General features: G+C 45.6%; 1 protein-coding gene across 1 annotated transcript in view; it reads left to right on the forward strand.

Moving 5' to 3' along the window:
- Window positions 1-10013: 10013 nt before the first annotated feature.
- The window catches only part of DPF3 (double PHD fingers 3), a 154859-nt gene continuing 142430 nt past the window's right edge, over window positions 10014-22442 (forward strand). The window contains exon 1 of the mRNA XM_074909648.1: window positions 10014-10129. Within this exon, the coding sequence (XP_074765749.1) occupies window positions 10014-10129 (116 nt within the window). The remainder of the gene's footprint in view (window positions 10130-22442) is intronic.

A 22442-nucleotide genomic window follows, 5' to 3' on the forward strand; every position in this document is an offset into this window, starting at 1 on the left:
CGTAATCCACGTCAGGTTTTAATTCCGACATGCCCACTTGTGATGTATATTTGTGGAGCTGGCCGGTTGTTGTGTAGTAGGACAGAAGAACTACATGCTGCTGTGAGCAGACTTCTTTCAGAGTATCTTTTTTTGTTAAGACCATGCTTTCATAAAGAAATACCATATAAAGGCCGAATTCTGCGTTTATGGATGTAAAGAAATGCGAATTCTTTTCAGGTCAGGAACTCCAAACCCTGACCCTGACAACACCAATTTCTTTGCTGGGTTGGCTTTTTGAGAACAGTAGATGAAACTTGCACAGAAGACTTCAATGGCAGCATGCATATGTTTTAAAACTTCTATATAAACATAGATGATGTCCTGCTTTAGTTTACATCACTATAAATGCAGAATAAATCCTACTGGCAGTACAAACTGAATTTGATTGTGACAATATTGGACAACCCTTCTTCCTGCTGAAGCCAGCTTTGGCAGAACCAAGCCTTTAGGTTAGAATTGTGTATTACAAATGGGAGCAGAATCTGACTGGCAGGGATTTTTCTGTTTGTTTTTAGCATCTGTAGCCCAAACATTCAACCTTAAGGAGACTAAAATTAGGCCCCCGAATCTGATAACTCTGAGTTACCTAATAGGAAACACTAGACTCAGGGACCCATGTGGAGTTTAGGCTGTGTGAATCTAGGCTTACACAGCTATATTGCAGCATTCAATAATATTCCAGTGTGCTTTTTCAAGGTGTCCTATAGTTATGGGCTCTTAGCCCTTAGTGACTCTGTGTTAGCTATATAATCCTACTCTGATTCTAGATCCTTTCTTTACAAATTCCAAATCTCAGCAGCCCGTTGCTGCCTAAATTATTTTCCAGTCCCGTCTGATACCTGTGTTGCTTCCCTTTGCAGTCTTGTTTCCACAATAGTATAGCTCACATTTAGCAAATGAATGGTATTGATGATTATGCATAGAAAAATGTTTTAGTGCCTTGCAGAAATAGGGTTTAATTTTCTTGGTATGATTTTTGAAAACACCATAGGGCTTCCCTAAGCCTTTAAGCAGATGTATTAGGATATTTGTGTAAGAATATGGCTTGAAAACAAAGCTTTGCTGGTGGGTTAGAGTATATATTCATGGGGGAAAAAAAATTAAATTTGCAGTAACTGCAAAATGGATGCCTATTGTCCCAGCAATCTTGATGCTATGCTAACAAGTAGGCCAGACTTGGATATTCCCAGCACTCCAGTCTGGAATAGTGCCCAGCTTTGGAATATAACATGCTTACGTTTGTATCTGGAATACAAGTGAGATTCTCATGTTCAATAATCAGAAGGAGGGAGTGTGAGTGAGGGAAACAGCTGCATGTCTCTGGCACTAGACTTTGCATACTGACCCTTGTTGTGTAACCTCCGTGCTCCAGAATTTTGAATCCATTTCAGGAGGTGGGCATTTATTTAGCTGGGAAAAGTGTTAGCTAGTGAATTATTCCAAGTATATAAATAGAGTAAGGGAATCCATCGCTTGTCTGATAGGAGAGTGATCTTAAGCAACAAGCACCTCTCACCCACAGCAAATGCAAGTACATTTCAGACCATTCTGTGCTATCATTGCCCTTCCCCCGAGAGGATTTTGCCAATGCCTATGTCTAGAAGAATGATGAGAGCGGGTGGTCATGATTGCTGGGAGAAATTTTTGCTGTGTGGGGAGAGAAAAGGTTTTAATAAAAATAACTTGAAGAAGTGGCCAATTCAGGGCCAGAGGAGAGTAGAAAAGAACACAGGTCAGTTATGCTTGCTGATACCCTTTCTGAAGAGTTTTAAACTGGGTAAGGATCAATCGTAAGGCTTTATTTTGTGGGCATTGGCTGCATAGGGTTCCTGAAAGCTGGACTCCTGCTGCTTGCATTTTGTAGCAAGATGCTGATGCTTGCAGGAGCCAGGCAGGGAGAATCTCCCCTCAGAAAATAATTCGGTAAGCTATTTTACTTTGTGCGAGCTGGAGCATTGCAGCAGGAGCAGGAATATTGTTCTTTGTAGGTGTTTTTATTCCATCAAAATTGTTCTAATGCCTTTAAATCATATTTCATGAGGGCTTTAGCCATAGACACCAGATGGGAGGGAGCATCCTGCTATGTGTGAGATGGGCAAACCTTTTGGGTTTTGCAGGTGAGTGCAGAATTCAACGTATACAAGACACTATCCTTAGGTGACTGATCTTACACCTAGTCTTACAAAGTTTTGCTGAGTTGAAAAACTGTAGTGCTTGATCATTACTGAGCATGACAGGTGCCAAAACATTCTAAATGCTACAAGGTTTCCTCAGGCATGCTTGGTGGGAATTTTTCTGAAGTTGAAGATGCCTGTGCCTTCTTTTTTTTTTTTTTTTCCAAATGTCTGGCCTACTCCTAGCTGGTTGTTGACCTTTAAAACAAACAAAAACATCACAAGCAAGCACTGGTAGGAATAGCGAGTTAGGGAACTTGGATTTTCTGCATGTGGCACAGTTGGCATGATGGAGAGTGTAAGCTTTATGTGGTGATGTTGTATTTAGACTTGTATTTTGCTCTCAGCTCTTGAGTAGCAATCCTTTTTGTCCTGCCAGCCTGAGGTCTGAATATGGGTTAAATATGTAGTATATATGAGTGCTACTTGTAGCAATGTGGGGGAGAGAGTGTGGGGTTCATGGGCATACTGGTAAGGAAGCTTGAGCCTCTATAGCCTGCTTGAGTTCACTGCTAACAGCTCTTAACTGTGGGTTTTGGAATGATGCCTGTATAAACCTACTTTTGTGGATATTGGGGTAAATAGTAGCAGTAGTACTGCTAAAGTCAGTAGGCCTGTATTGGTAATACACATGAAAGGTGAGAATCTGGCTCTACGTATATGCCTGGTAAATCCTGCACAAGGGAGACTTTCTTAGAATATCACAAGGGCTCTCCAGGATAGTCCTAGAAATAGCCTAATAAGCAGCATCAGTGGTAGCAAAAATATGGGTCTTGCATCAAGCAGTATCCCATCAGCCTTTTTTTTTGCTTGGAATTTCATAATAAAGTTTGACAAGCTGCTCTTTGCCGCTTTCTGTTGAGGCAGCACAGAGTAACAGTGTCAGCAAAGGCCTGTCAACTCAAGCGAAAACCTGAGTAGACGACTTGACACAAGGGTTTAGATGTGGGAGAAGAATGGCTGGGGCAAGAGTTGTATGGCAGAGCTTCCTGCTGGAGAGGTGACTTCTGCATTAGAAGGAGGTGTCCTGGCAGCAAAGCTGCTCACCCTCGTTCAAAAAACCCAAACAAAACTCCCCAACATATAACACACTGCCCTTGGCAACACTGCTTCTGTGTAAGGGATTTTACCAGTGTGGCTATCTCTCTTAAAAGGTTACAGCAAAATTATTCTGAAGTGGAGAATTCTGGCCTGAGAACCTGTTTGGATTGGGAAAATTTGTATCAGATTAGCTCCACAGATGCAAATTTTTGGTGTGATCTGGGGGCAAGTAAACCAGCTTCACTGTGACTGCAATAACAATCTAATAGATTCCCAGGATCGATTGTGTCACACCAGTACCATGTGTGTCCACTGAAATCTGCAGTCATCAACTTTTTAAAGTTAGGCTTGACCTAAACTGGTATTTTAGGCAGGTCAGTCTGTACTTTTCTGTTGCTTCCCTCCTCTACCAAAGTAAAGTTGGATGGGAAATGGAAAAACAATTTTGTGACACTTTAAAGCTCTTTCTACTTAGCAGGATTTAAAGCATAGCTAAACAAAAGGAGTCTTATTTCCCCCTTACTTGTATTTTCCTCTGGTGTTTGGCCAATCAATGCAATAAAATGAGCTAGTGCCCTCTTATCCCCTCACTAATTCCAAACTGCTGTTTATGTGGATGGTTTTCTTTCCACCTTGACCACCTCATCAGGTTTTGTTTTTCTTACTCTGAACTTTTGTGAAGTGGAAGGTATTTTAAATTACAGATTGTTTTGAAAATAATGGAACAAAACTGAAGGAAAGAAAAGATTAAAAGCTGCAATACTGTAATTATTTGGTATTTATATGGAAGAGGGGGTGAAACCATTAAAGGTGTTATTAAAATAATAAAAAAATTTGAAAATATATTTCCCAAATAGTATTAAACTAAAAAAAAAGTTAGCAGGTGAGATGTTTTTCTGGCTAAATCTAATTTTTCAGTGGAGTTAAACAAAGGAGGAAAAAAAGACTGCTTTTGTTATAAACTGTATAACACCTGCATGTGCTACAAAAGTAGCCTACTTATTATAGTGTTTATTTCCTTGGCCTTATAAAAGCCCAAAATGCACTTTATAAACAAAGAATCTTGAATACTGAAAGAAAACAAGTTGTTACACTCAAACTGTGTCTGGACAGCTCAATTCTGCCTACACTATTAAAAAAAATTCTTCAGTGGAGTCAGTAGATAGTCACAGTGAAATACTCATTCCCTTCTTTGAGGTAGTCTCATCAGTAAGGAAGAAAAGATGAAGCTGTTCAAATCAACAGCAAAATTCAAAGTTAACACTCTCTGGATGAATGTGGCAGTTCATATTTTTCTCAGTTGTTAATTTTCTCTGATAGTGCCATTCATTATGCTCAATCCAAATGTTAAACCTGTCTTAGAATCGTAATTACAGTGTGTGCTCTGTGCTTATTAGAGATAAGATTGATTAGTAAGGTATTGCATTCTGTTTTCTACTCATGGGCAAGAGGAAGTCATGTTGCAGCACTCCTAGGCCACATTTGAAATATGTGGTTAAAACTGTAGGTAGGCAGAATCCCCAGACTCCATCCACAGTGGTAATGAGGAACTTTTTCTGAGGGTCAGATCTGTCCATGTAATTATGCCCTAATATACGATCTGTTCCCTTCAAGATTCGAGGCACTTCAGAAACTCCCTTTTAGCCCTGCACTAGGAATAGATGGGGACAGGAGACACAGCATTATCTCAGATGAATCAGGGTACCACCTCTATCCCACTGGTGGATGCAGGAATACTTTTCTCTACCTTTAATGCAGGGAAGAGTGAAAAGGGGTCCTAAAGGGTTCGCTTTTTTCTTTCCTTTTTCTGTTTTCACCAGCTAGTTACTTAAGAAATAATGGGGGAAGACCTGGATGTATGTAAATCTTGTTCTTTGTGTTGAGAACTCAGTTTTGTCCCATCTAAATTGTAACAATGATTCCCCTCATGGAAAGAACACCCATAGTTACTGTATGTGTGTTCTTCAGAGCATGTATCTATCTGCATTATTCCTTTTCCTATTATTACCGCAGCACTGCAGTGGCTACCATAAAGATTTGTATTCTCCTTTTGAGGCAGTTTGTTTGTAACATTATTTTCTATTATGGGGGAAACTTAAGAACCATCCATGATAACGTAAAAAATTTTCCAGCAACCACGCTAAATAGATTTTCAACAGTTTGTTAAACTGGGGACAGACTTGAACCACAATCTGGAACCTTAAACAACTTCTGTCTCCAAACTTTTGAAAGCTTCACATTGAGGCCTTGATGTACTTCTTAATATTAGAGACTCCTCTTTAGTGTTAAAATACATTTATTTTATTGGAACATCCCATTAAAAAAATAAAGGGGTTTGAGTCCAGACCTCTGCATAAATGTAATTCAGGTGTAATGTGATAGTAAATGGAATAGTGAATACAAACCTAAAACTCTGGGAGGTCAGAACCAGGCCTGAAATCAAGATAGCCTAAAGGCATCCAAAAATTGTTGCTATAGCTATGGAGGGGAAATTTTGCTTAAAATTTTTTTTAAAAAAATAATTGAGGTCACTTTTTAAGAATGCGATTCCCGAAGTTGCAAAGAATGAATTGTTGGCTCCAGTTTTTACGCTGTGTAGCTCCATAGTTATCTTTGTTATGCTGACTACGTAAAATTTTTGGTGATGTTTCTGTAGAGAGCTGGTGTTGAGTCTAACGTTGACACGCTGCTATCTTTCCCTCCTCTTTCAGCTAACCAACTATTGGTAAAGATCAAAGGAAGTGAGGAGGAGTACTGACAAGAAGCAGTGTATGAGAGATGCCTGCACAGCTTTAAATAAATAAAAAGGGGTTAAGACTTCAAATCTGTTGCAGGATGTCTGTGCATGTGGGGCCCTGTTTTGCTTTAACAAGCTATGTTATGGCATGCAGAGCATGCTGTCCCATTTAGACCTATATGAATCTGGTCCTTTATTTTCTTCAAATACATTAATATTCAAAGTTTTATATCACTGGAAATATCTGGGAATATTAAAGCTGAAGAAAAATGTGGCTTCTGGTAGACTAACAACTGCTTGTCTTATGTTTCCCTCCATAGCAAAATTAGATTTGTGGCTTTCAATGTCAGTGTCTATTTTGTTTCACTTTCCAATTCACAATGTATAAGTAAGGGAACATGTAAGTAAGAATCTAACTTTTCCTCCCTCCAGAAAAGAACAACTGTACATTAAAACTTAACAAGATAAAAAGGAAAGCAGGAGACCATAAATACAGGGTAAAAACTCTTTCACAGTGGAAGATTGTCAGCTAAAATAAGGCTTTGCAGGGTGAGCAGGAATATTTTTGACACCTCACAAAGTATCAATGCACTTGCATTATGCAAATAGTAAAAATGTTTGAAGTAGAGATGGATCAGGAGGGCAGCAGTGTGATCTACGAGACATGACACTTTCCAATACCATGAAAAGAAATGACACCGTTTTTCCTCTACTTGGGTAGAGATCAGCTGCCGTTCTGTATTGGGGTCTTGAGGTGAGGTGGTAGATCCTGCCTTCTAAAGCCCTGCTTGCTCTAACCCCATAGAGGCAGCATGCTTAGGCCTTGTTTTAATGCAATACTTTTTACCTCTGTAGTTTTATGTCAAAACTTACCTTCCTTTCTTAAATATTGGCTGTCCAAACAGTTGGCAGCCTCTCATTAAAAATATGCCCATCTAGGGATTTTATGCCAAATACTTTTAAAGTATTTATATTTTCTTGCAGCATCCTTGTTATGTTTCAAGTGGGTCTGAGTAAGATGGTCAGTAGCTAAGTAGGAATGTAGGAATCCTGAAGTTAGAACTTAGTGTATGTGTAACTGAGTGTGTTTGAGATGTGTTGGTCTTGTAGGGTACAAAACAACAGTAACACTCTTGATTCGTGACTTAATCAGAAGAAAAATTAATCTAAAAATGTAGCTCATAAGTGATTGATGTTGGACTGATGTGTGTGTGAAAACGGAGGTAACTCTGGTGTGGCATAAAAGTTTTATTAACATAGGTTTGTGATGGTCCCCTTACTGGCAAATAGTGAATATATGAATAAGTTATGAGTTCATTACAAGTGAGATGCCACTCAGTGCTCTGTGCCTTTTTTCCAGCTAAAATGGTAACCTAACTGTTATGGAATTCTACAAGAAGCACATTATAGGAAAACTGTATGGACGCATGAGCAAAGGCTGATGTCTTTGTTGTCGCAGCTGAGGCTTCCCACTGCTCTGATATGGCAGCTCTGTCCTTGGGCGTCCTGGAGATTCCTCTGAGCGAGACGGTGCTGTTGACTGCTTCTCCTGGCCGGTAGCGTGGGGGCCGACTGGGAAAAGGGCTATCAACAATACAGGGTCATCTGTGACTGTTCTAGCTGCTTTTTGCTGGTAGCTGATAAAGGCTTGACGTCTGAATAACAGGAGCAGCAAGGGAAGCACATGTGTGGCTTAATCCCATTTTTGCAATATGCTCCCTGCCAAGCTGTGCCAAGAGCTCTTTGCCTGCAGAGCAGGAATGGGCCTATATATCCCACCAAACAGGACCAGAGGGACTCACTAAACTCCTAAAAATTACCTCACAGTTGTGTGTTTTTTTCAATTCTCCAAAAATGTCACCAGTTTGCATTAGACCATCTCAGGGCTTTTTAGAGCTTGGCTGAATTTTGGTGCCTTCTCTCAGTAGCACAAATCTGCTTTGAGTTCTGCGGTGTGATATGGTCCTAGGCTATTTTTTCTTTCGTGTGAAGCAAAGTCATCGTTATCCCACAAGTGAATATTGCCTCTACTAGGGTAAATGCTAAAATGTGGTTGATGTTTGCCATTAAGTGAATATTGTGGCAACCAGCAAAGTCAAACCAGAAATCCCCACAACAGTGAGATGTGATATAGGTCACTAGTTCAGGGTCAGCAGTTCAGGTGCATGCCAAGCTGTTCAGTTCTTTGCAGTGTGTACATCGGCTGTGTGCTTATGAAAACTTGGCAGTTTGTGGTTAGCTTTTCCTGTGAACAGTGAGAGAGTACTAAACAGGAGGGTCTGAAGTCATGTTCAATGTCACCTGGGCTGCTACTATGTTAAATAATATAATGTAATATGATAATGGAAATATTCTTAAAGATTGCTTCCCAGAACCGTTTTGGGATAGATCTCAGCATCTTGGCAACTCTCCAGCTGACAAAAAGCTTGTTTCTCCTAAGCAGTGCCTGTAACCGAATGGCTCAGCTTGCTTTGACGGAGGAGACAATTCCCTCCCGGGCTGCACGCTTGGCGTGGTACCTCAGTGGACCTAGTAGCTGGAGTAGGCAGTGTTTTGGGAAGGGGGACCCTAGACAGATGTGAGGAAGTTTCACTTTCTGCAGACTTCTGATGAATCCTTAATGGATGGGAAACTGCCGCATTGCTCTCTTCTCCCCACTTCTTTGTGGGTGAGCATTTCCTCTACCTTTCTGTTCTCTGTCTCTTTTCCTTTCTCCTCTGCCCCAGAATAAAAGTTTTATTTTCTTACAGTTGAGAGAAGGATTTTGGTTGTCTGCCTTTTAAAGTTCTGTCCGGTAGCTCAGGCAGATGGCTGTTTTGGTTAACATTTGAATTCTCACAAACATCATCACTTCCATTCTTTTAAGTTGTGAAGCAAGTTGGTTCTGTAGCCTCCTCTCTTACTGCTTTTACAGTGGTGCATTTTAACTGTGTTTAGTTGGGTTTCTTCTGCTTATATAAATGCAAAGAATGGAGAAGCAGGCTTGGTTTTGGTGGTGGTGGTGGCTGTGTTTTTTTAAAGGGATAGAGGGTGCCTGGAGGGAGGCAAGACCTTTGAGAGAAGTACTAGATGACAAAGCTTACGTTAATAGCAGGCAAGAAGAAAACTTCTTGGTTTGATCCTGCTCTTGTTGACAATTTGCACTGGTGTGATTTTGTGATCTTCAGTGGATTTACCTCTGAGAGTGCGATCAGGATGGGCACCTCTTAAATCAGTTAGGTCATGCTCCGTAATTCATCTGCGAGCTCCTTTCGTTAGCTGCAGGTAAGCCCAGGCTCCCTGGAGTTCGCTGCCTCCCCGAGCCGGACCCGCCTGCACCCCGCCGCGCTCCCGGGCTCCGGCCGCCCGCTCGCCCTCTCCCCGCCGGGCGGCACGGCCGGTGAAACGCGGCTCGGGGCTCGTCCCCCCGCGGCCCCTTGTGCCGAAAGCTGGGAAGGGGGGCGCAGAAGTTGCTCTGTGGGAGAGCCGAGCCGGGCTAGAGCCGGGGCCGGTCGGTCGGTGTGGCCGCCGCGCGTTATGTAAGGGCGCAGGGGCTGCGGGCCGGGATGACTGACAGGGAGAGCGACATTCCTGGGGGAGGGGGAGCGGGAGCGGCGCTGCCCTGGAGCCTCTGCCAGCGCCTGCGGCTCCCGGAGACCTGGAGGGGAGAGCGGCTCCGGAGCGGGGGGAAACGGCCCGGGAAGGGCGCTACCGGGGAGCGGGCGGCGCGGCGCGGGCGGCTTCCCCCGGTGGGGCACGCCGCCTGGGGGACGGGGGGGCGGGGGCGAGCAGCCAGACCGGCTTTCCCTCTGCCGGCGCGGCGCGTTAGGGCGGGAGCCGGGCGGCTGCGGGCAAGCGTCCCCCGGCTGCCCCCGGCTCCCCCCGGCGCGGCGGCGGCCCCGCCGGCGGGCGCTGCCCCTTTAAGACCTGCTCGCCGCCAGTTCCAGGGAGAGGGAGTGACCTCTGGGCTTTGACAGCTCCCCTAATAACTAGCAGAGCCCCGGCTCCGCCCCCGGCGCCTCATTGGTCGGCGGGCCGGTATGCCGCGCTCCGATTGGCTGGCCGCTTCCCCTGAGCGAACCTTTAGAACTCCGAGACACAATATTCTGTTACATTGTAGCAAAATGGCGACTGTCATTCACAACCCCCTGAAAGCGTAAGTAGGAATCAAAAATGTACATATTCCGCGTGGTTTAAATATGAAAAAGGGCGCCTTTCCGGCGCCGGCTGCCAGCCTGCGCCGGGTGCCGGCAGCCTCCCGGCGGGTCCCTCCTCCCGCCCTCCTTTCTGCCCCAGCGCCTCGCTCGGGTTTTGTGCAACACATCCCCGCGGCTCGCGCCGAAATTAACGAGGAAAAATTGTTCGGCTCGCGCGCCCGTTAATTGGCGCCCGGGCGCGGAGAGGAGGGAGGGGGGGGGGGGGGAGGCGGCGGCGGGGAGGGGGGGGGCTGCCCGCCGGCCGCTCCCGGAGCGCAACGGCGGCGTCCCGCGGGGCCCCCGCGGGGGTGCGCGCACTTGACAGCGTCCGGGCGGGCTCGCCCCGCCGGGCTGCGGCGGGGGAAGGACCGGCCCGGGGGGGTGGTGGTGGGGGGCTCGGGTCAGCGCGCGGTGCCTCCGCGCTCCGGCCGCAGCTTGGAGTTGCCTCCGCCGGTCTTTGCCGAGTTGGGATGTCTCGGCGAGGGGGAACGAAGCGGCCCCCTGGCCGCTCGGCCGAGGCGCGGGGGGGGGGGGCGGTCGGGAAGCGGGGCAGCGGGGGCACCGCCGGCGCCCCTCGGCGTTCGTGCGGGAGAGGGGGAGCGGAGAGGGAGGGAAGCAGACTCGCGTGAAATGAATGACTCGCGACTGCCGGTCGTTGATTTGGGGCAGGAAGTCCGGAGAGCTGTTTTGCATATGACAGGCTTTCGCTTTCCGAAGTGGCGGAGAGAGTTGATCGTGTTTCCATCTTGGGAGTGGGCACAAGCGGCCGAGGGCTGCTCGGACGGGATCTGCCCCGCGGCTGGCGGGGGGCGCCCGGGGAGGCGGCGAGCGGTGCGCCGACGGGGCCGCCGCCGCTGCTGCGGGGCTCTGCGGGGCTCCCGGCTCAAGGCCGGTTTCCGAGGGGGACCGCGGGAGCCGGCTGTCGTCTTCTGGATCGCGTCCTTTATTTTCCTTGTGGTCTCAGCGCACGCCGTTAATCCCTGAAGGCATTAGGGAGAGTGGGATTTGGCACCGTGTGTGGGGAGAGGAGCTGTCTTAACCTTTTCAAAACGACTTCGCTGCTAACGGGGGCAGCGCTCTTGCTATTAGAGAGGGAAGCAGAGTACCTGGCGGTGACGCTTCGTTTGCACTTTCTGGCTGCGCTGAGTGGGTGTTTTTATACCTTTGAGTTTGCAGAGATGAAATTAGGGCTGCGAGGCTTTTCTCTCTCTCTCTTTTCTTTATTTTTTTTTTTTCCCCCCCGACTCAAGTCTCTCCGGATGGAGTTGGAAAAACACTTGAAGGTTTTTCCAGGGATTCCTGCCGCTGTCTCTCCGCGATCCGGAGGGGAAGGAAAGCCTCGAGCTGGGAAGGGGTGCTGACATGTTTATCGGCTCTCCTGCTCCGTCCTGGCAGAAAACGTTCGCTTTCATTTACCCGTCCTCTCGGTAGCACCTTCTGAAAACCCGCGGGGAGGGGGGAGCGCGGTTGTCGGGGTGTTAGCCGAAGGAGCGCGACTGTCCTGATGGCGGGGGGGTGCTGTGGGGCTGAACACGCTCCGACAGCCGCGCGGAAGGGACGGCGTGCCCCGCGTTGGACGGCGGGCTTAATACTCCCGCAGCCGAGAGCAACTTCTCCCCTCCCGGCCGCCGGGCGTTGCTCAGGCGCGGGCACCGCACCGCCCCGCCCCGCGCAGCGCACCGGCCGCACCGCGCGGCTCCTCACCTGCGCTGGGAAGAGCTACGGGCGCGTATTGCTGGTGGCGAGGAAGCTCGGGCTCGGTGGCCCCTGGGGCCGGCGAGGCAAAGGCGGGGAGCTCCCGGGGAGCGGGCGCGGCCCCCGGAGCGGGGCGCCGCCGTGGGAGCGCGCCGGGCGGCCGCCCGCCCCGTCCCGTCCGGTCCGGTCCCGCCGGCGGGGGCCGGGGCCGCGCCTCGCACTTCGGGACACCGCGGGGCTCCCCGAGCAGTCGCGGCGGACCGCCGGAGAGGGCGGATCCTGCCCGAGGGCCGCTTGCGCCGAAAGGAACCGGGGGCCCGATCCCGCTGCTGCGAAAGTCGGAGCGGGCAGGATTAGGCCGTTTATAATTAGCTCCCTTCTCCTCCCCTCGCCCCTGGGGGGTGTGAGAGGAGGAAACAATAGACATCAAGTGCTGGGTTCGCTTTTCTCTGCGTGCCTTTTAAAGTACTAATGCTATGTGGAGGAAACAGAATTGGTGCTGGCTGCCTGACACCATCTGCATTTTTTATTAACAACTTGTTTAATAAAACATTTTATAATTTTCACTTATTCTTTAAAGTTGCTGATCGGGAAACAATACACATGTAAATAAATTATGCATGGGATAAATTAGGACAAAAGCAGCAGGACACATAATAGGGGAAGGGATGCAGTGCACAGTATTTTATCCTCATGTGTCCTTCCTGACAATGAAAGGGAGCTGAATGACATTTGCATTTCCTCTGTCTGCGTTTTGATTGTATCTCAAAACCCACAAACGCCCCCTACAGAAACTGGCCACACAAAGGTTTTGCTCTGAGATGGGGGACAATGTAGAGGCTGAGAAATCCTAGCTCAGGTATCAAGCAGCTCCCTGTGTGTGCTTGTGCATTTAAGTGTGTCCAATATTCAGTTTTATCTCTGGCACTTGGACACATATGTGGCCTTGTTCATGCTAGACTAGTCTCTCGGGATAATGTATTCCAGCGTACCTGAGCATCTGTGGGAATACATTACATCGAGCAGCTCAGTGTGTGGAGTCCCTTAATAAAGACTGGCACCTCCTTACACTCAGCTTGCCTCTTTCGCTGTCTAGCGCGCTCTTCTCACTTTCTGGTTCTTGTTTGGTGCTTTCAGCCCTTTGCTCCTCTCCCCTTCACTTCCTCTGGTGATCCAATCAGCCTAACATTAGTGCCTGTTATTTCTGCCATTCTTACCTCGTTGTTTGCCAACACGGTGCAAAAATATCAGAGATCTAAGTTTAACCGATCTGCAAAGGAAAGGTGGCAGGTGTCTGGGTAAGCACATTCTTCTTCATCTTTAGAAAAGGCGGTATTCAGATAGTGTTGATGGTTCAGCAGTGGATTTGAAGGGCTGGATTTGTTGGGTTGGTTTTTTTCCACTAGTCTGTGTACCTATTTCCATACTTTTGCTTTCCATCGTCTTCTCTTTTAGATATCTTAATATGGAGACATTTGAGTGGTGCAGTAGGAGAAACAAGCGCAGTCAAAAAGTATACTGAATTACTTCAAATGTCAGTCAGAAATCTCAACGGACTTTGTAAACATTAATTAATTAAACCTCTCAACACCCCTGTGAAGAAAGGATTATTGCCTTTGTTTTATGGATGGCTAAACGAGGACAAAGTGGTTCAGGAACTTTCGAATTTGAAGATCAAGTCTAGAATGCAGCCATTCAACTTCCAGTCTTAGCATCTAGCCCCATTTCCTCCACCTCTGCCTTATTAGCAATGTGCATATGGTGCCGTAATGCATTTAATGTAATTAAGACCTTGTAATTTACAAAGTCTTATCTAGAAGCAGAGCTGGGTTCCCCCCGCCCCTTCTCTGTCTTTACTCCCACAGATGACTTTTATTTCAGGTTGTCAATTAAACGTACTCACTGGAACATATGTTAGGCTATTTGCTTTCTCTGCATGTGAGATTCCCTCACGCCATATAGCTCTCTGCCTGGATGCTCACCAGAGGAGCCGTTGCCTTCCAGTAGTTTGGCCCTGGAATAGCAGTGCTGGTGCTCTCCCTTTCTTTTGCTCAAGACAGCCTCCGGGACAAAAGAGGCTAACTCGGACTCAATTGCTCGCCTAGGTCGCTCGCACGCTGACTGTATTGTTGGATAACTTTGATGTGCTTGGGGATACTTACTCCCTGCCAGGTGTTTAGGGACCAGATCATCACGGACTTGTGTGCACAGTGCTAGAGCTGACCTTATAAACCCTAGAAGGCCTGCTCCGTCCCTGTGTTTCTGCTGCGAGCACACAGCAGCGGTCGGTTTTCCAATTGCTGTACCTTCTCAGATGAAATTGCCTTGACAGCCAGCTCTGACCCCTGGGCTGCCAAATGGCCATCCTTGTGATGATGAATTCTGTGACATGAGACACTTGTGAAGAAATGGTCTGTGCTCGCATCCCTGTTTCATGTCAGCAACCGACCAGTGTGGGTCTTGAGGTCTTGAATGGCAAGAGTATTTCATTAGTGATAACCCTGGCTTGAATTTGAGCTGGGGACTCTTAACTGGAAGGTCCCATATCCCGTTACACGTCCCTGAAACAGCCTTATGTCCTGATTAAGTGCTGCTGATGACTGAGGGTTTGTTGTTTGTTTTTTGGGGTTTTTCTTGATGCTGTTGCATAAGCATCTGGTTGCTGATTTCTAATATTAAAGTGAAAGTATAATGTGCAGTGCTGCTTTGAGCAGGTGGAAGCAATAAAATAGATGGACAGTTAGGTTGCCAGTTCAGTGTTTACAAGTGATGTGGAGGTGATTTTAATGTAGCTTTGCAGAAGGGAATTTTCTTCTGCTTGACAGAACAGGGTTGTTGGGCACATTAAATCGCATACCAAAATCTCTACAGCGTTTCCAATGTGGCTCTGATGTCACTTAAAAACATAAATGAGCCCTAGTGTGACACATTTCAAACCCAAAGTGTTGTCCACATGGAAACCGTATTTTCTCTATCTCAGCACCAGCTTTCACAGAAAATGAGGGATAAATGTTACTGTATTTATGCAGGGAAACATAAGCATAAATCCAAAGTCATTGGGGGGGCAGAGAAGACAAGAAGACCTGAGGATACACTGGTTTGAAAATGAGTGAGCCTGATACTGGTATCTTACTAGTTACAGTGTTATTTCTGGTTCCATGAATCGCTTGTGCATGATTAGTTGTTGCAGTGCTTTTGTGATTTTGTTTTGTCGGTGTTCCAGCCGTTAGCAGTCTGTCTAGTTGTGTGAACGGATGGAGGTTGTATCACAAAATTGTTGCTGAAGAAAAAGTTTTTAAAACATGTGTGGTGTGTGAAAGCAATATTGAGCTATCTGGGTTGCTCTACAGAGGCCCAAAGGTATGATATTTTGGAGGGTGTAATAATTTCAAGGTAAGCACATGCCCAGTGAGCATAAAATGCCTGTTAGGTAGGATTCGCTGTGTCAAGTGGGAATAGTTTACCCAGACCATGCCTATGTCTGGTACACAAACCAAAATGGGGCTGTGCCTTCAGTCTGAGTCATGGCGAAGGTAATGCGGCTCATCCTTTCTGTAGCCTAATGAAAATTGATTTCTTCCTCTGCCTTCCTAAAACTGGAAGTGTGGTATTTGGAGGTTGCTCTCAAGAGCAGACTTTGTCCATCTTGTATATCTGTCTTCTACAATTTATGACAGTTGGCTGTACCTCTGCTTTCCCAAAATGAGGCATTCCAATGCCCCCCATTGGCTGCGAATAAACCATCTTTTAGGATTATCTTTTGCCGAGTCTGGTCTTTTCTCACTCTGGTTTGTCTTTTATGTCAGAGCTGAGTTTCTTTGCTTGGTAGATCAATTTTACAATCTTGGTATTTATTCTGGGCTCATCACCGTGTTGTCTGTATGTGATGTTGCCTTGAGCAAGAACCATCCCTGTATTGTTTATCCCTGAGGACTTGTAGGAGTGGAATGAATCTGTTTCGGGAGTTGATGTTTTTCTCCCTTGGACAGACCGACCTCTGATCTGAGGAGTCCCTGTCTGGGGTGACATACTCCCACGTGCAGAGAAGAAGCATCAAGGCGACATTGCTTAAGGCCTGTTCCGAGGGCTTCATTAGGACTGTACTGCTTTTCTGGCTTTGCCTGGCAGCTTTGCCCGGGATGCAGAGACTTAGGGCAGGTCCTGGTTTTAGCACTGATTTGTTTCATATAAGGAAAGTTATCTCATCAACACAATCTAAAAGAAAGTGTGCTTTAAAAATCTTGGGTGTTTTTTTGACAAAACTTTTCAGATGGAAGTGCTTATTTCTTGTCTTTCAAAAATTCTCTACAATGTGGAACAAACCCAAACACACTGGACCAGTGCATGAGAAGCAGAAAGCAGTTGGCCTTTCTTCTTTCTTATTTCAGAAGAAAGAACAGGACTGCCCAGTGTATTTTTGCTGTCTAAACTGAGTGACACATAACACAAATATGAAAAGTGAGTGCTTGAATACTGAATGTTTAAAATTCTTATTTATCTTTAATAGCCTAAATTATTACACATTTTAAATTGTTATATATGGTTTATTTCCCAGCAGAGCATATTTTAACCACAGATTCCCAGCAGATGTCTCGGAGAAGAATAAAGCAGTGTCTCAACGGCTGCTGGCAAATATTCTTTTCACACCCCATCCCCTCCAGTATGGGAATAGCAGGAGTATGTCAGCATGTGTCTCGGTTTTCAGGTTACCTGCCTGAGCTGGGTGTAGTCAGAGAGTTGCAACTCCAGCCTGATGGAAGGTTTTGTTGGTACCCCAGCACTGTCTGAGGGGAGGCTGCACAGGGAGTCAGTGGAGCAGCAAGAGCAGGGCAGGGACGGGTACTGATGAGTGTGCACTAGGTGGCTGTGATCAGCAGCGTGTGCTTGCCAAATCCTGAGTCATTAATTTTGCATTCTGCTGAGCTGTAGCTGGGAGAGAGTCCCCTGCTCAGGTGGTGGTGGGGACACTGACTACATCAATGCTATTCTTCTGGTGAGAAAGGCTGGAAGTGATATTTAATATTGCAGTCCCTTGGTGACAGAACTGATGCAGCCTGACTGAGGATCATCTCTCCCTTCATACCACATCATGAGTTGTATCAGTCTTTTGACATCTGATGCTGTCCTTGCTTTCTGATAATTTTTATAAATTAATATAAAATGCCAGCTGTGAAGTGCATGAAATACATGTATGAAATCTTAGTTTGCAAAAGAAAGGAACCAACCCCACAGAACTTACAGTTTCTCTCCCTTGTTTCTTCTCAGACTCCCCCTTGTGATAGAAGATACAAGGCCTTGGCATTAAGACGTTGTGCTAAATTTTCTACACACACATGGCCTGATGTCTCCTGCCTTTTAGGTCTCAAAAATTTGAATAGGTTGGACGGTGCAAAGAAAATCAGGTGCAGTGCAGTGAAATAAGGCCATGCCCTGAGTTGGTTAATTCCAGTCTGCCCTCCTGCATCAGCTGGCAGGGCTGATTTGATCTGATCAGATGCAGGCATGCTACTTCTGCCAAAACGCAAAGTACAGTGCTTATGCTGCTTTTATGCTTTGAGTTGGCTTCATGCTAGCCACAGGAAGATAGACGATGCCTGTTGGAACAAAATTTCCTCTTGAAAAGGTTTTGGGTGCTTTTCATGTTTTGGAAGACTAAGTGAACACCAGTTCAGTGCTTTGTGTCATGTGGCTCTGAAATTTTTGGTCTGGTTCTAGGAACTTTGCCGTTTCTAGTGGATCCACAGTCTAATGTGATTAGTCACAGAGTTGGGGGAAACATTGGAATGGCTGGAGTTAGGGCCCAGATAGTTCACTATCCAGTGAACAGTGCTATAGGGAAACTTACAGCGAAGACACAAAGTTAGTATTGTTTCTTCAAGGGAAAAGTAATGTCCATATTTCAATTTTCTTCAAGAACAGTTCTGAAGAAAGTAATCTGTAGATTGGTGACTGTTCAAGTATTTTGGTCTCAATGTTGTTTCCCGAGAGACTGCGTTTAGTTAATGGTGGTGGCAAATATATTCTGTGTTTACGATTACTTTAAAACCTATGCAATCTGAATAAAGAATAATAGGTACAGTGGATCAGAAAGCTGTTTTACTACTAAACTCCTTTGGTTTTGACCATGAATAAAGACTGCATTGTATTTGAGGCTGCTATCCAACTGAGTGTTTGGATAAATCGCCAGTGTCCAATATTGGAAATTATAACATGAACCCACTCATAGCTACAAACTCACCGTGATTGCTTTTGTGCTTTTTTTTTTTTAATTACTAAAGGGTGTTTTGATGACCATAAGTTTTCGTGTTTTCTATGGATTCTTTATCCTTGAAGTTTTCAGTTCATTAGCATATACCTGTTGACATGAAATATAGAATAAATCAGGAGCACAATTTTAATTGAGATCAGTGCCTTCTGTAGTTGGGGTAGTGCAGGTTGAGAGGTAGGTGAGATGTGATGGGTGAGAGTTGGTGATGGGAAGACTCCACAGTGAGCTCTTTCCCCACAGGGGTGGGGAAGCCCTCTCAGTTGCAGCACTGAGATACTTCTACTGCTTCATCATCTCTGACTGACCCTTTAATTTTTAGGAGGTGCTTCTCCAAAAAGGATGTGTGCCTCTGTTTATTTTGGTGATGTTAGTCATCAGTGATCAAACGGCAGGTGGATGAAGACAATGTTAATACCTTCCCAAGTAGAGTGGGGCCCCAGAGACTTCTCACTTCTCTCTCTTCTCCTGGGCTGATACAAATGAATGAGAACTTGGTCAAGTTAGCTGGTGTTATGTTGATGGCAAACAGGCATTGCTGAGGTCGAAATCTAACCAAAAAAATGTTGATGGGGGCAGTATGTGGAAAACTCTTCTCAATTTCCTGTCACCAGATTTGATTCGTTTTTGTCAATAGTCTCAGCTAAATGTTTTATCTTCTCCTAGGTTTTCTCTCCCCCGCCTCCCAACCTCTTTCCCCCATTGACCTCTACAAGTGCAGTCCTAGCTGTTGATTTATCAGGGCAGGCTAGCTCAGCGCTGTGTGGAGATTGCTTTTAATTAACTCTCTTCGTTTTTTCCAACCTTCAGGGAGCAGCAACCCTTTAATGATTTTAATATTTTATCTGGATTTATATCCACCTTATGTGTTGTTTGTTGCTCTGCTTCCTCACATGTTCTTCCTGAGTCATTTCCCAGAATGAAATGTTTGTTTCAGGCCCCTCATACAGGATGAGGAGGAGAGTTTTTAATGGCTTCTGGATTGGGAGGATGGACTCTCTACGATCTACCCTGGTGTTTTGGAGAAGGATGGGGAGTGTGAGGTGATGCGTGGATGGGGAGTATGAGGTGATGCATTCTTTTGCTGTCTTTGAGCAAGACTCACTTCAGTGTTCTGCCTCCGTGCACAGCAAGAGACAGCTTTGTTTCATGGTTGCAGCATGGCAGATCAGAGCCTACTGAATTAAATCTGACCCCTGACTTTTTGTATGGCATAGATAAGTCATGAGCTTATTTTAACAATCAGGTATGACTCTCATGCTAGTCAGGCCGAGTAGAGGGGGCACTAATGCTCTCAGGCACCTGTTGCTAAAATGTAGTTAACTTCCTGGGCATGAATACAGGTCTAAAGGAGAGTCTCTCTTTATGTGCAAAAGACTACCTTTCCCTCCTGTGAGTAGCTCTGTCAAGTGAGGTATCTTCAGACTCAGAAAGCAGCTATTCGAATTTTCTCGCACCTGGAATTTTTTTTTTATGTATCCTACAATGAAGATTTCAGGAGGTTCCAGCTTGAGATAATTAGGAAAAATATGTTATTTGTAATGTAAAGTATGTGGCATTTTCATGCCAGAGCAGGAAAATGCTTTATAATCATGCTTAAAGTAAGCATCACAGTCCCTTCTGTGGGATTATTTTCTCCATTCTTCTGATGGGAGGAATGGCATGCACTGACTGACTTGGTGATGGTCTCACTAGTCACACCATCAACCACTGACAGAATTGGATGTTAAAAAACCACATTGCATTGCTTTTGGTGTTGAGTGCTAGATGGTACATGAGAGATGTGTTGAAAGTGAATGGGAATCCTTCCTTGGTAGCACTTCCATAGCACATCCATTAGGGACATGGAGGAAGAGTGGGAAAGTGAGTTAAGACTGTCTGACTGGTTCTGATGGAGGAAGTCCACTGATAAGTATTACTAAACCATCCTTAATGACAGTGGTTTATGCCTGGAGCTGATAAAGGCACCGTTGGGGTACAAAGATTTTACCCTGGAAATGAACCAAGTGGCAGGTAGTTTTGCATTTCAAAATACACATGCTGCGCACCAGACACAGTCTGTTCAGTACAATTCATGCACAATTCAATGTCATTGGTGTGAGAACTGTTTGACTCAATTTATTTTAGAAGGCTCCTTGTAAGTATGCTTAAGTGTATTTAAAGTCCCTTGGTTTAAATGGCAACAGAAATGAAGAAGTCCCAGATCTAGTCCTCCCTTACTGAGGAAAGTGACTCTGAGTCACTGGCTAAAAGGAACACAGTCATGGGTGCTCCTTATCAAAATATTGGCGACACATCACTGCATAAGTTCATTTATGTCATCTGGTCTGTGGTTTGTGTTTGTGTCTTTCCTATCTTCCTCTGCAGCCCACTTTTCTTTAAAAAAATATAATTGTTTGGGTGTATTTTTTTTCCATGTTGTTGCTGGGATTCCAAAGGAACTAACTTCTGGTATTCTCATCTGACCAGACTGCAAATGTATCTGGTTCAGGTATTCATTCTGCTGAGTAGATCTGAAAGTAAATTCCCTCCTCCTCTATTATTAACTTTCTAGTTTTGTTTCCACAACTAACTTATCCACAAAGTCCTGGGGTTAGGAGAGGCTGTCTCTCCCGACACGTCTTCTGAATTCCTCACTGCTAAACACACACCATGCAAAGTCAAAACCTGGCTGGCCCTCAAAGGGCGGTCTATTTCCCAGGCTGCTGTTTCCAGCTACCTTCTGCCCCATGCACCCCTCGGAGGGGAAGAGGAGGAACAGATGAGGGGTGAGCACTCTGCCTTTGAGAAAGGCTCTGACCTGAAAATGGATTGCAATTCCAGCCGAATGGTTCCTTCCCCTGGTAACAGAATTGCACGCCTGGGCTCTGAGCTCTTTGCATTAATTCCATCTCTGCTAAACTTTCCCAGTCAATTAACCATGTCCATCTCCTGCTCTAGCAGCCACATGTGCCTTTTCTGCCGCAGCAGGGTTTTGGAACAGTAACTCTCTGCAGCCTTTGCTGCAGCAGTTTTCCTCCAGCAGTTTTCCTCCAGCAGCTTCCCTCAAGCATGGTTATCAATCAGGACCTGTCAGGTTTTTCCCTCCGACACATCTATTTTCAGGGCTGTAGGACTTTGACCTTTTGCTTTTGTCTTTATAAGTACTTTTTTTTTTTTTTTTTTTTTTTTCCAATAGGGGCCAGCTCAAATGCTGAGCGTTTGGTCTTTACACTGATGCAAATGCTGCATGAAAATTTCAACCTTCAATGTAAGGAAATTCTGCTAAACCTGGATATTTCTTTTGGTTTCGGTCATTTTGCCTCCCTCGGGTTTTAATTTTGCCTGTCAAAAAGGCCTCATTAAGCTGGCCAGTAGTTCTTGTGTGGTGTTCCAGGCAGCACCCGCAGTGCAGAGGTCTCCTCTGAGTAGCTGGCTAAAAGGACTGGATGAAAGAGTCGTGAGCTCTTGGAGGCTGAAGTGTCTGGGAGATGCTTACCCATGGGGTTTGATACAGACTACCTTTGAAGGAAATTCTGCACACAACTCTGGAAGAACGGTTTGGATGCTGGCACTAGTGGTCTCTTGGCTAAGTACTTAAGGGGCTGTGACAGTGGCTTGAGCATGATTTTCTTGTATGTCATACTACCATCAAAGGCCAGGTTGGTCTAGAGTGCCTATTAAAGCAAGACGCTATGTTTAATATCTTGTCTTGAATGTGTGGTTGAGCCTGGTCCTGCTCCTAGTGGGTAAGTACCTATATCACAAAGGCTGTCATCCCAGTTGGCACTAATTGATTCCTGTGTGGGTACTTTCAGATGAGAAAAGAAAGACCAAATTGGCCACAGAGGCTCAATTAATAGAAGTGTAGGTTTAAAAGAGGGTTCCTGGGTCTTATGTCCAGTCCCCTGGTACCATGTCAGATAATCCCTTTCATAAACTGAAAAGTCCTTGTCTTAAATCCCCACTTGGACTGTTTGTTCCCATTACTCCTCTTGGGAGGGTTCCAGAACCCACTGCTCTGATGGCTGGAAATAGCATTTTAATCCCTAGCCTAGCCCTACTTGTGACCAGTTTATATCCATTTGTTCTGGTGCCAGCATGGAGTTGTTAGTTTAAATACTATTGCTCCCTCCATGTCTTCCTCTCCACTATCATGCATTTGTATGAGACTATTATAAGCCCTCTCAGTCTTTGTTTTGATATACTAAACTGCCTGTGCTATCTTCCTTTCCTCTGATCGCTGGAGTATTTATTGTCCTTGTCTTCTCTACCTCAGCTTGGATTACTCACATTCAACTTTTTTGAGTGTGAGTAGACAGAATTGTACTCTG

This window comes from Athene noctua, chromosome 6 (assembly GCF_965140245.1).
Source record: "Athene noctua chromosome 6, bAthNoc1.hap1.1, whole genome shotgun sequence".
NCBI classification, from domain to species: Eukaryota; Metazoa; Chordata; class Aves; order Strigiformes; family Strigidae; genus Athene; species Athene noctua.